The 12906-nt window shown below is 39.1% G+C and overlaps 1 protein-coding gene and 1 long non-coding RNA gene across 4 annotated transcripts in view; one reads left to right on the top strand and one right to left on the bottom strand.

Annotated features, from left to right (window-relative positions):
• The window catches only part of LOC135983741 (uncharacterized), a 164392-nt gene that overhangs the window by 45174 nt on the left and 106312 nt on the right, over positions 1-12906 (bottom strand). The gene's annotated exons all lie outside the window — the stretch shown is intronic.
• Positions 1-12906, top strand: part of NWD2 (NACHT and WD repeat domain containing 2) — a 142541-nt gene that overhangs the window by 123483 nt on the left and 6152 nt on the right. For all 3 annotated transcript variants that reach the window (XM_005286331.4, XM_042843445.2, XM_005286332.5), the window contains exons 4-6: positions 8966-9169; positions 11387-11531; positions 11844-12433. In XM_005286331.4, coding sequence (XP_005286388.2) covers positions 8966-9169; positions 11387-11531; positions 11844-12433 — 939 coding nt within the window. The remainder of the gene's footprint in view (positions 1-8965; positions 9170-11386; positions 11532-11843; positions 12434-12906) is intronic.

Raw genomic sequence — 12906 nt, 5'->3', positions numbered from 1 at the left:
TACATTGCCCTATCCTGAAATGATATGCCTAGAAACTGAATACCAGTTTTATGGATTTCTAGTTCTCCCTGTATTTGGCCAGTTCACTCTTTGCACCTTTCCAGTCTCTCTCTACCCCCTTCTTAGTTTGATTTTTTTAAACCCAGTGAGCACAGACGGAAGCCAGAGGAATACAACACCATTAGTATAGTTATTGTTATTTATTTATATAACAAAAAGTGTACTTATTTTCTAAAACAGAGAAAGTGAAGAGAAGACAAACAGCAATACAGATGAAGAAATAATGACTTATCTGGGACTGCAGTACTCTCTTTTCACCACTAATTGCAATGTTGCTAAATATAGATCAGGAGCACTCCCATTCCCACACTTTAAAATGGTGTCATCTAATAGTAATCCAGTTCCGCCAGTTTTTGTCAGTGTGCCTGTACCACAAAGGAACCCTGAATTCCACAGAGGATTCCCTTTTTAGACAACAACATGCCCTCCCTTTTAAAAATATTCTGTACTATAGTGGGCAGAAGACTAGAGGAGCCTAGCTCTACAATGTGCACTGCAGCTGGTTCCTGTTCCTCCATCTCCTTGAGAAGACCTTGGGGAAACATTCTAATGGAAATGGGGTACCCATATGGGTTTACCCTTAAGTAGCTCCCTTCCACCCTCGGCCACCTCCTCTTAAGTGATGGAATGTTCATTCACACATAGTCACTTCACACAGTGTGTGGTGTTCACTTTTGTTGTTGCCCTATAGCTGTTGGCTCCAGGTTATCCTAACTACAGAACATCAGCAAATCCAGTCCTAGGCTGCAGATTTTCACCATGCTGTAAGTTCACTCAGATTTCCCTTTCCTTCTCACCCCCCAACTGCTGCTACTTTCGTGGTAAATTGCATTGCTCTCTGGACAGAATGCATATTCTCTTTTCAGACTAACTTTAAAGCTTCTCCATTATTCAACCAATGCAGCGGGTAGGGAAATGCTTCTACAAAGAAAGCTTGATTTCACGCAGAGTGGCACAAACTTTCTGTTCTTGTATGCTCATTTTACTGACTGGTCTCTATCCCCATAACAGATGGGGGGATGCTCTTTTGTATGTGCTTTTTGGTGGGCAAATACTATTCCTTCTCTCCTGTGGCTGTTTTTTCAAGTGACATCAGTCACATAACTAGTGTGACAGGGTCAGGCCAGATGGCTACAAGATAGTGATAGACGGTAGATATATTAGCCTCAGATTAAGCAGGTCCCTTTTCCCTGAGTAAGATAATGGGCTGTTCCAGTGCAATCAGGATGTTGCTAGAACCAATTAAGGCAGGCTAATTAGGACACCGGGAGCCAAGTAAGAAGCTACCAGAATCAATTAGGACAGGCAGGCTAATCAGGGCACCTGGTTTTAAAAAGGACCTGGGAGCTGGGACCAAGAGGTGCAATAAGCTGAGAGTGAGTAGGTATCCTGTTGGAGATTGTGAAGTACAAGCGTTCCCAGACGTCAAGAGGAAGGTCCTGTGGTGAGGATAAAGAAGGTGTTGGGAGGAGGCCATGGGGAAGTAGCCCAGGGACTTATAACTGTCACACAGCTGTTACAAGAGACACTGTAGATAATTGCAATCCCTACTTGAGACAAGAGGAGGTGACCTGGACTGTGGGTTCCACCAGAGGGGAAGGTCCCTGGCGTGTCCCATAACCCATCAGGTGGGTCAGCAGAGACTGCGGGGCTTTTTCTCCTCCATTTTCCCCATGCTGGCCAGTGATGAGGTTAACTGAGTGAACAGCAGGTTTGAGCCACTAGCAAAAGTGGCCAAACTGAGGGCTGCCATGAATCTCTGAGGCAAGCAAATCTGCCAATAAGTGCAGGACACATCAAGGCAGAGGAGGAACTTGGTCACACTAGGTACTGACAATGCCATCCACAGAATAAAGACAGGCAGCAATAAATATGTGTCCCCTCTACTGTATTAGCGTTCAGTTAAAAATAATTTAAAAGTGTTTAAATAAAATCTGTGTATGCCTCAACTTTATTAAAAAAGCTATTGCTAGGAGTCATTCATAACCTATCCACACCCATTCTATTTGTGCTTTGCTCCACTAGTCAGAATGATGATCTAGTGATGCATGACTGTTTGGGTAATGTCCATTGCAAGGATAGCTTTAGATAAGATATAGAATAAAGAATCTGCCTCTTAAAAGACTGCTTAATTTTTTTATTTACTTCTAGTGCAGTGGAGACATAACAATACAGACTGTACCAGAGAAGAGCAAAGTATACAGATTCCATTAGGAAAGACTCCTTAAGAATAACTTTAATTAATTAAGGTTATTCTTAACCTTGATTAAGTCAGCTGCAGTAATCGGCATATAAGGCTGTATGAAAGTTACGGTTTTTGGTTCAAAAGTTGCAGCCACAGTTTGCTACAGTTGTGATTTTGGTGCGGTCAGTTCAAGTACTATAAAAAAATGTTTAAAAAAATAAATAAAACCCATGACAAACACAAATATGAGTGATATTGAGACCCAGTGCCTCAGGTCACTCACTCAAATTTGCAGCAACTATGAAAAGTGGCAGTGTGTGTTAAAGGCTGCAGTTTCTGCAACAAAATCATGGCCTGTGATTTTCTTACAGCCTTAAATATAACATAAAAATGCAGCAGACACTTAGACATTTTAATATTGCTAATGAAAGGCCCAATTCTACCATCTTTGCTCAGGTAAAACTGCTCATTGAACTAACAGGGCCCAAATACGGGAAAAGTACAGCCCTGGTCATTTCATTTAATAATCGCCATAGAAAATAACTGCAAAATCCATACAGTGGAGTTCTGCAGAGGGTGAAATTCACAAGGCCTATGCACCACCTACGCTGGACTTGAATAGTGCATACGCTTTGTACTGGCCATCTGCACAAGGCTGAATTTCACTCTGACAGAGAAAAAAGTTATTTTTTCCTGAAGCAGAAGCAGCAGCAGCAGAAGAGGAAGGGTTATTATTTCCTGCTTAATCTGTGTGTGATGCTCTGTACCTCAGGGGAACACCCAGCACCCCCATGTTCATCCTTGTAAAATAATTGTGTGGTATCCAATGCGAAGTTTGTCATGTCTGGTGTCTTCAGAAAGCTCATGATGCACTAAGCATTGTCGTTATAGTGATGTTTTAGTAATTGTTGTTATAGTAATGTTATAGGTTATAATTTCACGTATATAGTTATGAGGCTGAAAATGTGTCTTCATAGCTTAAAATAAGCCCAGTCAAAAACTCACCAAGAGCAGAGAGGCAGTTCACACCTCATCAGGGAATATATGAGACAAACCCAGCCCAGCCTCACAGGAACAAAGGACGCTGGCCTAGGTAGCAACCAAAGAATCTGTTGGACTCTCCAGTGAGTCACCTCTCCTCCTTTGGTCAGTTTGAGATTGCAATGAGATAATGCACACCTTACTCTGAAGCGGGGGGGCCAAAACCAAGAGGGAAGAAAGAACATGATAAAAGGGAGAGACGTTTCCCATGCTCTTCCTCTCTCTTCCACCTACATCTACAGACACCACACCAAGTGACTGATGCACTGATTAAAGGGGAGAGCCTGGCTGAAGAGCAACCTGCCAGCCTATGATGAGAAGCATCTAAGTTTGTAAGGGCATTGAAAGTGTTAAGATCAGCTTAGAATGAGTTTTGCTTTTATTTCATTTGACCAAATCTGACTCATTATGCTTTGACTTATAATCACTTAAAATTTATCTTTGTAGTTAATAAATTTGTTTGTTTATTCTACCTGAAGCAGTGCGTTTGGTTTGAAGCGTGTCAGAGACTCACCTTGGGGTAACAAGCCTGGTACATATCAATTTCTTTGTTAAACTGACGAACTCCTATAAGCTTGCAGCATCCAGCGGGCATAACTGGACCCTGCAAGATGGAGGTTTCTAGGGTCGTGTCTGGGACCGGAGATATTGGATATAGTGTCATTCAGTTGCACAATCCAAGGAGCAGCTTACATGCCAGACACTGTGCGTGAACAGTCCAGGAGTGAGGGTTCTCACAGCAGAGCAGGGTAAGGCTGGCTCCCAGAGTTGAGGATTGGAGTGACCTCCAGATCACCGGTCCAGATAACACCAGAGGGGAACGTCACACTGTGCAGCTGCAGAACTACAGAAAACCTAGGATTCTAAAAAGTAGATTAGGAGAATGAACTTCTAAACTTTGCCATGTGTTTACCCCATTGTGGGAAGAGATGTGAATCTTTCTAGAGAAACGGGCTAATTAGAAATGATCACAAACTAGAGAAATTTATATAATCAAATATTCTCATTTCATCAAAATGATGATTATTTAACTCTTCTGATTGAGCAAGAATGACTTCTCCAACCAGCTTTCTATCAAACCAAGGCTGATGATTTTAAGGTACCTGCCCTTAGTGGGTCTGCTCCCCAACTCCTCCAGCCATAGGCAGCACAAGCACTCCCCTCTAGGCCTCAGTTATTCTACAGGCTAGCTATTGGCACACTCCAACTCTCAAGCCCTCCAAGTGTCCCCCTGAAATGCCCAGTCCCTGGTCCACTGGACACTAAGAATTCACAGATTCGCTGCTTCCAAAGAAGCAAGTATACTCCAGCTTACCAGTTCCACCTCAGATCACTGCTCAACTTAACATACAGCACCTACGTATATTTATAGTGAAATAAAGTATACGTTTATTTAACAAAGCATAGAGATTCAAATAGTAGCAAGTAGAAGTATTGGGAAAAAATGGTAACATAAAATAAAATCGTAACATGCTTTCTGGACCCTAGGCTTAATTAACAAGATACTTTCTCAGAGTTTTGGTCACCCCAAATCCTCAGCACTTTACAACCAGGCTGGCTAGGACCCTCCTTTCATGAGACAAGCAGGCTTGTCAGCTTGCCTTTTCAGTGAAGGACTCAGTGTGTCACTTTGCAGTCCAACGTATATCAGAAAAATCCTTTGTCTTTATTCATATACAGTAGGACCCTCCACCCACCACTGTTTGCTTATTTTGTAGATTTTCTCTCTTGCAGATTTTTCAATCTCTTCTTTTGCCTGTGATTCAGTATGCAAATAGGCATACAGTGGGAGGTATACAATACACAAATGGCTTAACAGGGAGATTGGTATCTGTCATCACCTGCCTGAAAGGAAAGTTTCTGAGGTATGTCACCTCCTGGTGATCTACTTTAATTCTAAGATCTTAAGAACATAATTTTCCATATAGATACATAACTCCTTAAATATCGTCCATTCAGGTAGAGACCTCACATGCCACCTTTGGTGAAATATTATGCAGATATCCAATCCAGTGATCCCTAGAAAATCTGTACACACACACACACACACACACACACACACACACCGTGCCCTCTGTCAGTTGGCACTCGGGGTCACAACTGTATACATGTACTTTTCTAAGAAAGTATCTGCATAAGGATTCCTTAAATGAGAATCATACAAATTATGTCTGTTTCCCTCCTATTAATTTACTCCCTCTCTTTAACCTCATTGTATTTAGCTCAAATTCTTTATTTACATAAACTAAACACTAAAAGAAGATAAATCAAACATAGTATACAGGGTAAAATCCTGGCCTCACTGAAGTCAATGGCAAAACTCCCACTGACTTCAATGGGCCTGGATTTCAATGGGCCTGTTGTGTTTGGATTTAATAAGATATGATGTCAAATAATTAACTCCATTGAAGGATTGTTTAAGTATGACAGTCAATCAATCCTTAATACAGCACTATACAGAAAACAGAAAGGAAACCAACATGCCAACTCTCTGTAACTGGAGAAGTGATGGCAGCTTTACTTCAGTTCTCTTCTGACTAACTCCCCCAAACTGACCTATTAGATACTGGAGTACTTGTGGCACCTTAGAGACTAACAAATTTATTAGAGCATATGCATCCGAAGAAGTGGGCTGTAGTCCACGAAAGCTTATGCTCTAATAAATTTGTTAGTCTCTAAGGTGCCACAAGTACTCCTGTTCTTCTTTTTGCGGATACAGACTAACACGGCTGCTACTCTGAAACCTATTAGATACTGTTCAGAACAAAGAAAAATCCTCTCTCTTGCTTGATCTTATTTTGAATCAAAAAGCCAATGATATTTCTAACTAATTTATCACTACTGGGACCACTTGTGACCACAGTTAGCTCTTAATGCTTAGCCATTAATCCATGCATTAATGTTTTGCTGATACATTGATTATAGAAAACATCTGCTATACCACATATTCCTTGTCCATTTTGTCAATTACTAATTTTATTAGGTAGAGCATTTATGAGCATCCCTTATCAGTTAAGTATCAGACTTGCATCTGAAGAAGTGAGGCTCTTACCCACGAAAGCTTATGCTCCCAATACTTCTGATAGTCTCAAAGGTGCCACAGGACCCTCTGTTCCTTATCAGTTACATCACTTTGTCCACTACAATATGCATCTATAACTGCAGTCATCTCTTTAGATACAGTACTATCTGAGTTTACAGAAAAGAAACAGAAAATAACCTATTGGCCAGGAACTTTTTTTCATGGTATCTGGTTCACACAATTGATAAGCTAAAACATTCGTTCAACCATCCATTATTTCATTAATTGAAAAAGATATGTGTAACCAAGTCATTATGAAAGAAATAATCTGCTAGACTAAATCCTGATAATAATCTGTCGAAAGATGCTTTAAGTTTATCTTAATAATCACAGAAAACATCTGCCCCGTATCGGTTACAATCAGTTCCTTCCTGGACATGTGGACACATTTCCCTAAGGGTCCAGAGTTAAAGGACACACAATCCATTATTTAATAATATGCTAAGATCCAGCTAAAGCTTACTGATAACACATGAGAGTCAGCTGAAGTTCAGAGTAAAAACAGAGTGTATAACTCAGAATAGGCCTGCTAGGACAAAGACATTCATTTGTCCAAAACAAAACCTCTTTCACATAAGAATTTAACCATCACTTTTGGCTAACACAGAAAAGATTTTAGGACATTTGGCCAAGAAATCATGAGTTTATTATAGAAATAATAATAAAATATTAATATTTACTAGCAACCCATAGTGTCCAAAATTAATCTCAGCTAGCTGCAGATTTGAAAATCTCTATTTAGAGCTGTATCTCCTATATGATTATCCAACCAATGCTCATTCTGTAGAATACTGGTGAGATGCTACCTCCAGGAATATATTATCCAAAAGAGTTATAACCCCATCATGGCCCCTGTAACAGAATTTAACTCCTGAGTTACCACAGTCTCAGCTCTGAGATTTTAAACAATTCTTCTCTTAATACAGAAAATGGGTGCACCTGAATATTTGTTAGTTTTGACCAAATTCTCTTTCTTTTCTTTTTTTTCATTCGTTCATTCGTCAGGTGGCTATTTGGATAAATATGTTCAGCATTTTCTGCTAATGAGAGTTCTCAAGGCAGTGAAGCAGCTTGTGTTTCTAAAGTTGTAATCTGGGTAATTGTTGCTGTTACTAATATTATTAAAATATTTAAAATGTGGCTATATGGTTATCAGTCTGAATATGCCATTTGAATTTTCATCAAAATGAAAACATACATTCAACTGCCGAAAATAAGAGGAAGCCATAGAAGTCAAGGAGGCCATCATCCAGATCTTCACGCTTTATGAACAACATTAAGGATGACAATGCTCAAAAACGGGAAGAAAGTTACCTTAAAATACATGTCTATAATGACTGACTCAGCCAAAATGTTTGAAAACTGTAGATTTTTGTGTTTTTAGATAACATTCATTGTAAGAGAGGCTAGGAGCCAGATTCTCCAGTGCAGTGCAGCTCCTTTATCCCACACTGCCATTGGTGGAGTCTGGCCATAAAGCTGGCATATCCAGCCCTGGCATGATCGCTGTAGTGGCACAGAGCTGGCTGTAAAAGGAAAAGATTAGTACTGCTTAGAGTTCAGCTCTTCACCACTTTGAACACCTGGAGTACTCAAAGAGCAATGTGGCTAGTAACCGATTATGCTGAAAAACCTGATGCTTCTTTTCTACCTAGCGCAAACAGAGGCGTTTTCATTATGCATCCAAAGAAGTGGGCTCTAGTCCACGAAACCTTATGCTCTAATAAATTTGTTAGTCTCTAAGGTGCCACAAGTACTCCTGTTCTTTTTGCGGATACAGACTAACACGGCTGCTACTCTGAAACCTTTCATTGTCACTGCCACACAGGATTTTCATGACAACCTGTGTTCTGTGCCAACATATCATATGAATAGATAGTTGGTTCCCTAATAAAATATATTTTGAGTATTTTTTTTTTCATTTTCAGAATTTCAGTGTCCCTGATCCTGAGGTTTTTCTGTTAGCATTACTTATTGAGAAAGATACTAAATATCCAAGCCCTTACAACCAAACTGCAGTTCAGTACAATAGTCCTAGTAAGAATTAGTCTTCTGCTATATTTAGGCTTGGAAGGAGTTGATTTTTATCAGTAAATGTCTGTAACCGTTGATTTCACCATACACACGCAAACTGATGGAAAAATATTTGTCTAGATAATAGTAATTTACAGAGAGGCAAAGAAAGAAAAATGCTACTGAAGAACTCAGATATTTACTTTGTATGTGTTGATATGAGATTGACAGATTGTGTTTTAACGGTTATAAAGCTTTAACTTTTGAATCTTAATGTCCATTTCATTAAATAATTATTGTCTATCACCCCCATAATTTCCCAGAACTATGAAAATTTAAGTAGATAAAAACTGGAAAAAATGCTTTAAAATAAACATTGATATTAGCCATCAAAAGTATAAAAAAATAAAAATCCAATTCTACAAAGCCTAACTATATTTATTTACTTTCCTAGTAACTTCAAAGTGATAAAACTGCTGATAATGCCATGTTGATTCTTATGAAAGTATCTAGCCATATCCTGACTAGGGTTTTAGCGTCACTGGAAAGGGACACTAAACCCGTACTTTGTTGCAAATACACAGGGCCTGTTGGGAGAAAAATATGGGACCATCCGAATACCTGGAGAAGTTGAATCATCGGAATTTGAAATGATCCTAGATGCTGCTGTGGAGGCAAAGCTAGAGACAAGGATTTTGGAAGAGTGGTACTGTAGAGATGAAAATGCAGTGCCACCAGCATATTACCTCCGACCAAAATCTGAAATGCTGAAGAACAATCATAATATGGTAAATTATCTTCATGTCCTTAATAAAAAAACCTACATAGATTGGTCATAGTGCATGGAATTCACCATCATCGTTTGAAAACAATATATGGGTCATAATGGTTTGAACCTCCACAGTCTATGAACTCTTTCACACTGCAGAGGTTGGCTCTGTGATGGTCCAGTCTGGTGGGTCGTGAAGGAGGAAGTGTGGGACACCACAGGGAGTGATGGGCCAAGGCTACTGGGTCTAAGAAGGGTCCACTGGTCACAATTGTTGTCTTTATAGGTCAATGATAGTGGGCTGCAAGCACATTACAGCTCATGAGCCTTCTGCAGCAATTGAGGAATGGCTGCAAAGGTGCCTCTATCCATCCCTCTTGTTGGAGTGGGGAAGATTCTCTCTCTCAGCTCTTGCATGGGGCTCTCATTAAAAGCCCATGAATAGGACTTACATGGCAAATGTGAATTTCTCCCCCTGATCCCAAGTCAGCAGAACACTTAAGCACATGCTTAAAGCTAAGCAAATGATTAAAATTAAGCACACACCCAAGGACTACCCTGGGGTTCATATTAAAAAAAGTTTCTTGGTAAAATATTTTTGAACAGTCCCACTTATTCTCATCTCCCATATGTGCACATAACTTTGTCTGACCATAGCTATGTATGGTACAGGGCCCAATTCTACCCTCACAGCAAGAGCTGTTTTATATCCAAGGACAGAATTTGGCCCTCCAAGAGGAGAATAAACCCTTTAATGTAGAGCTATATCCCATATCAAAATGTCACTTTATTTTAGTGCATACTGACTGTAATTATACTACAAAAGGAAATTAAACCACTCTATAGCATGCATTTACCATGTTACAAAATGTAATAACCTCCTCCGTTGCATAAAAAAATGTTTGAGCAGTAAGGACTTAAAAGAGTTCAAGAAAGTGTAGTGCAGCAGAGTCTGAAATATTTATCACTGGGGGGAAAACAACAACTTACATAACGTCCCCCCCACAGCCCAAAATAGCCCTTTAAATATATCTTGAAGGTTTTTTGTATTTTTGTTTATTAACATTTTATAGATTTCCCCAAGCTACCGTCCCACAAGGGTAAGCAGAAAAGGTTCATATAGCAACACTAGTGCAGTCTTACACCCGGTAAACAAAACAGAAGTAACAGACAGAATATAAAATGATCTGCAACTCTGAATTTTCTGTGGGAAGGGCTTTGTGAGAGATTATGATTCCCTGGGGCAGCACAATGAGGCACTGCCCCTTTACTCTGGACTAGATTGCAAATTGACAATCTAGCACTAAATCAGAAATAATAATAAATTACTTTGTACTCAAACAGGGCTAGCCTGTAATCTTAAAGTCTGACGTGAGAAAGGGGGCCGTGCTTAGCTGTGCTGCCCCAGGAACAGAACAGAGACAAAACTCTGACTCAGAGAGCTACAATTTGGTCCCTGCCTCCTCCACCTGGGGAAGTAAGATGTGCCAGCTCCTTCCTGGTACAGTTGACTCCCCCCTCTGCACCAGCTCAGCTGTGCTAGCTGGCATGCAGGGCTTAGAAGGAAAGCCAAAGCTCCACCCACTTCCTGCCTAACTGCCACTGGGCTGCTCTCTCTCTTGGTTACAATCTGGCCCACAGGAACTTTCCTCCAGACGTCTCAATTTACTTTACAAAGATGAATGAATTTAGCCTAACACCACCCCTTTGAGGCAAGTCAGATTATGCTCACCATTCTGCAAAGGAAGACCTGAAGTACCATCAAATAAAATCCAATATTTTCAAAAGTGACACCTAATTTGGGGTGCTTAATTTGAAATTCCTTGTGCCTAATTTTCAGCTTTGAAATCCCAGGATGAAAGTTAATCTAAAAATTTTATAATTATTCCCTAATAGTAGTACTCCGCGTCTGACCCAAAACCCCACTTTCTCTTCATATTTTACCAGTTAGTCTCATTTACTTCTGAATAATGTTGTTTACATTTTAGTTTTGTCCACTACGTCAGGAAGTCTTATGTTTTATAGTCAGAACAGAGCAATTTATGTAAAATTATGATTTGTCCAATATAAAAGGTTAAAAGTGAATATATTGGAGTTTTTTTTAATGTATGCATTATTTTATTTACTGTATTCTCCTTTCTTGTATATATCATTACCTTAAATATTAATCCTTTGCTTTCTGAAGTTGTAGAAACTGATGTTACAGCTACTGTTTAACTATGAATATTTTTTAAAGATGGAATCATCTTCAAATTCTATGAATGAGAACAAATGGAAGGACATATCAGAAGAGATTAAGAAGATTTTTAAGACTGCTGTGAAGCTGCTGCATGAGAAAGGAAAAATGAAACACAGCCAAGCAAAGAGATATCTTTCCTCTGGTAAAGTTCAGAATACATACACAAACTATTCTAGATCTATGCACCCATTCATAATCTAGCCTAGCAATATTTCCACAATTACCAAAGTATTTTTGATTGTCATTTCTCACACATAAATTTAAAGGAGAAAAGTAAATTTATAAATGCTTAAGCCTGAGCCCTGCATTATAGCTAGTACTAAATAAAACCGCACCTGATAAATTTTGCATACAGTATTTTTGTTTGCTTGTTCATCTAGAGGGAACAGATTTTTTTCCTGTTTGTTTTGAAGGAAGTTAACAGTTTTCCTATATTCTTTTTTTCTCCCTGCAGCTGTCGAAGATGAGCTTGATTTTGCCTTGGGAAAACAAACACCAGCTTTCCTGAAGAAGTGTGTCTGTTACATTCGAAAAATTGCCAACATTGAACGTTTTGTTAAAATTCCAGAGATGGGAAAATACATGGATGTAATTCATATAGGTGGAAAGGTTCTGCGGGATCCAGAAGCTCATGAGAAACTGATCAAACTCCGGGATGAATTTATTCCTACTATTGTTGCAGCATCTAATCTGAGAGTGTACACTTCTGTTACTCATTGTGACATGAAACTTGGTTATTCACAAGAAGTGGAGAACCACTACATTGAAGGACTTGGTAAACAGTTCTACGAAGACATGATTGATATAATTCAGGCAACAGTACAACAGAATTTTGACACCGAGACAGACTTGCTTTATGATGAAGTCCTTCAACACTCTTCATTATGTAAAACGTACTCCTCTTTCTATGAGTACAGGTGTGAGGCGCTAAACATAGTTCATAAATACATTCTGCACAGCAAAACAGGACATATTAACCCTCTTATCATATATGGAGGACCATGCACTGGAAAAACCCTTTTATTAGCTGAAGTGGCAAAGAAGGTAAAAAATAAAAACCAATATATTTTATAATATGCTAATCTTAATAGCTGAAGTAAATGTAGACCAAATTAATTCCCATTTTCCTTATTGTGGTATCAATAGATCTAAGATTAGTCTTTGATACAGACAATAAATCCAGTCTTCTGCACATTACTGGATATTTATTCAGGAAAGAGGCAGTGTACATCCTAGTAGCCACATTTCCATATCATATTTCCAGCCAAAACATAATTGTTAGTAGAGCTTTTTAAGGAAATGCGAATATTTCATCTGATTCCTAGACCACTGGTAAGAATGAATTTATTTGAGAAATAAACAACTTTACAAATACACCATCGTAACATCATTAGTCCCTCCCTTCTTGTTTCCGGGCGTCATGAGGATGTGACACCATTTAATGCTCATATAGTATCCGTCTTACAAGTAAAGCACGTTTCCAAGACATGCTAATTTGTTTCATATCCTCTTGAAGA

The sequence above is a fragment of the Chrysemys picta genome, chromosome 5 (assembly GCF_011386835.1).
Source record: "Chrysemys picta bellii isolate R12L10 chromosome 5, ASM1138683v2, whole genome shotgun sequence".
NCBI lineage: Eukaryota > Metazoa > Chordata > Testudines > Emydidae > Chrysemys > Chrysemys picta.
Note: the sequence above shows the minus strand (reverse complement) of the source record. Positions and strands in the feature narration are given on the sequence as shown.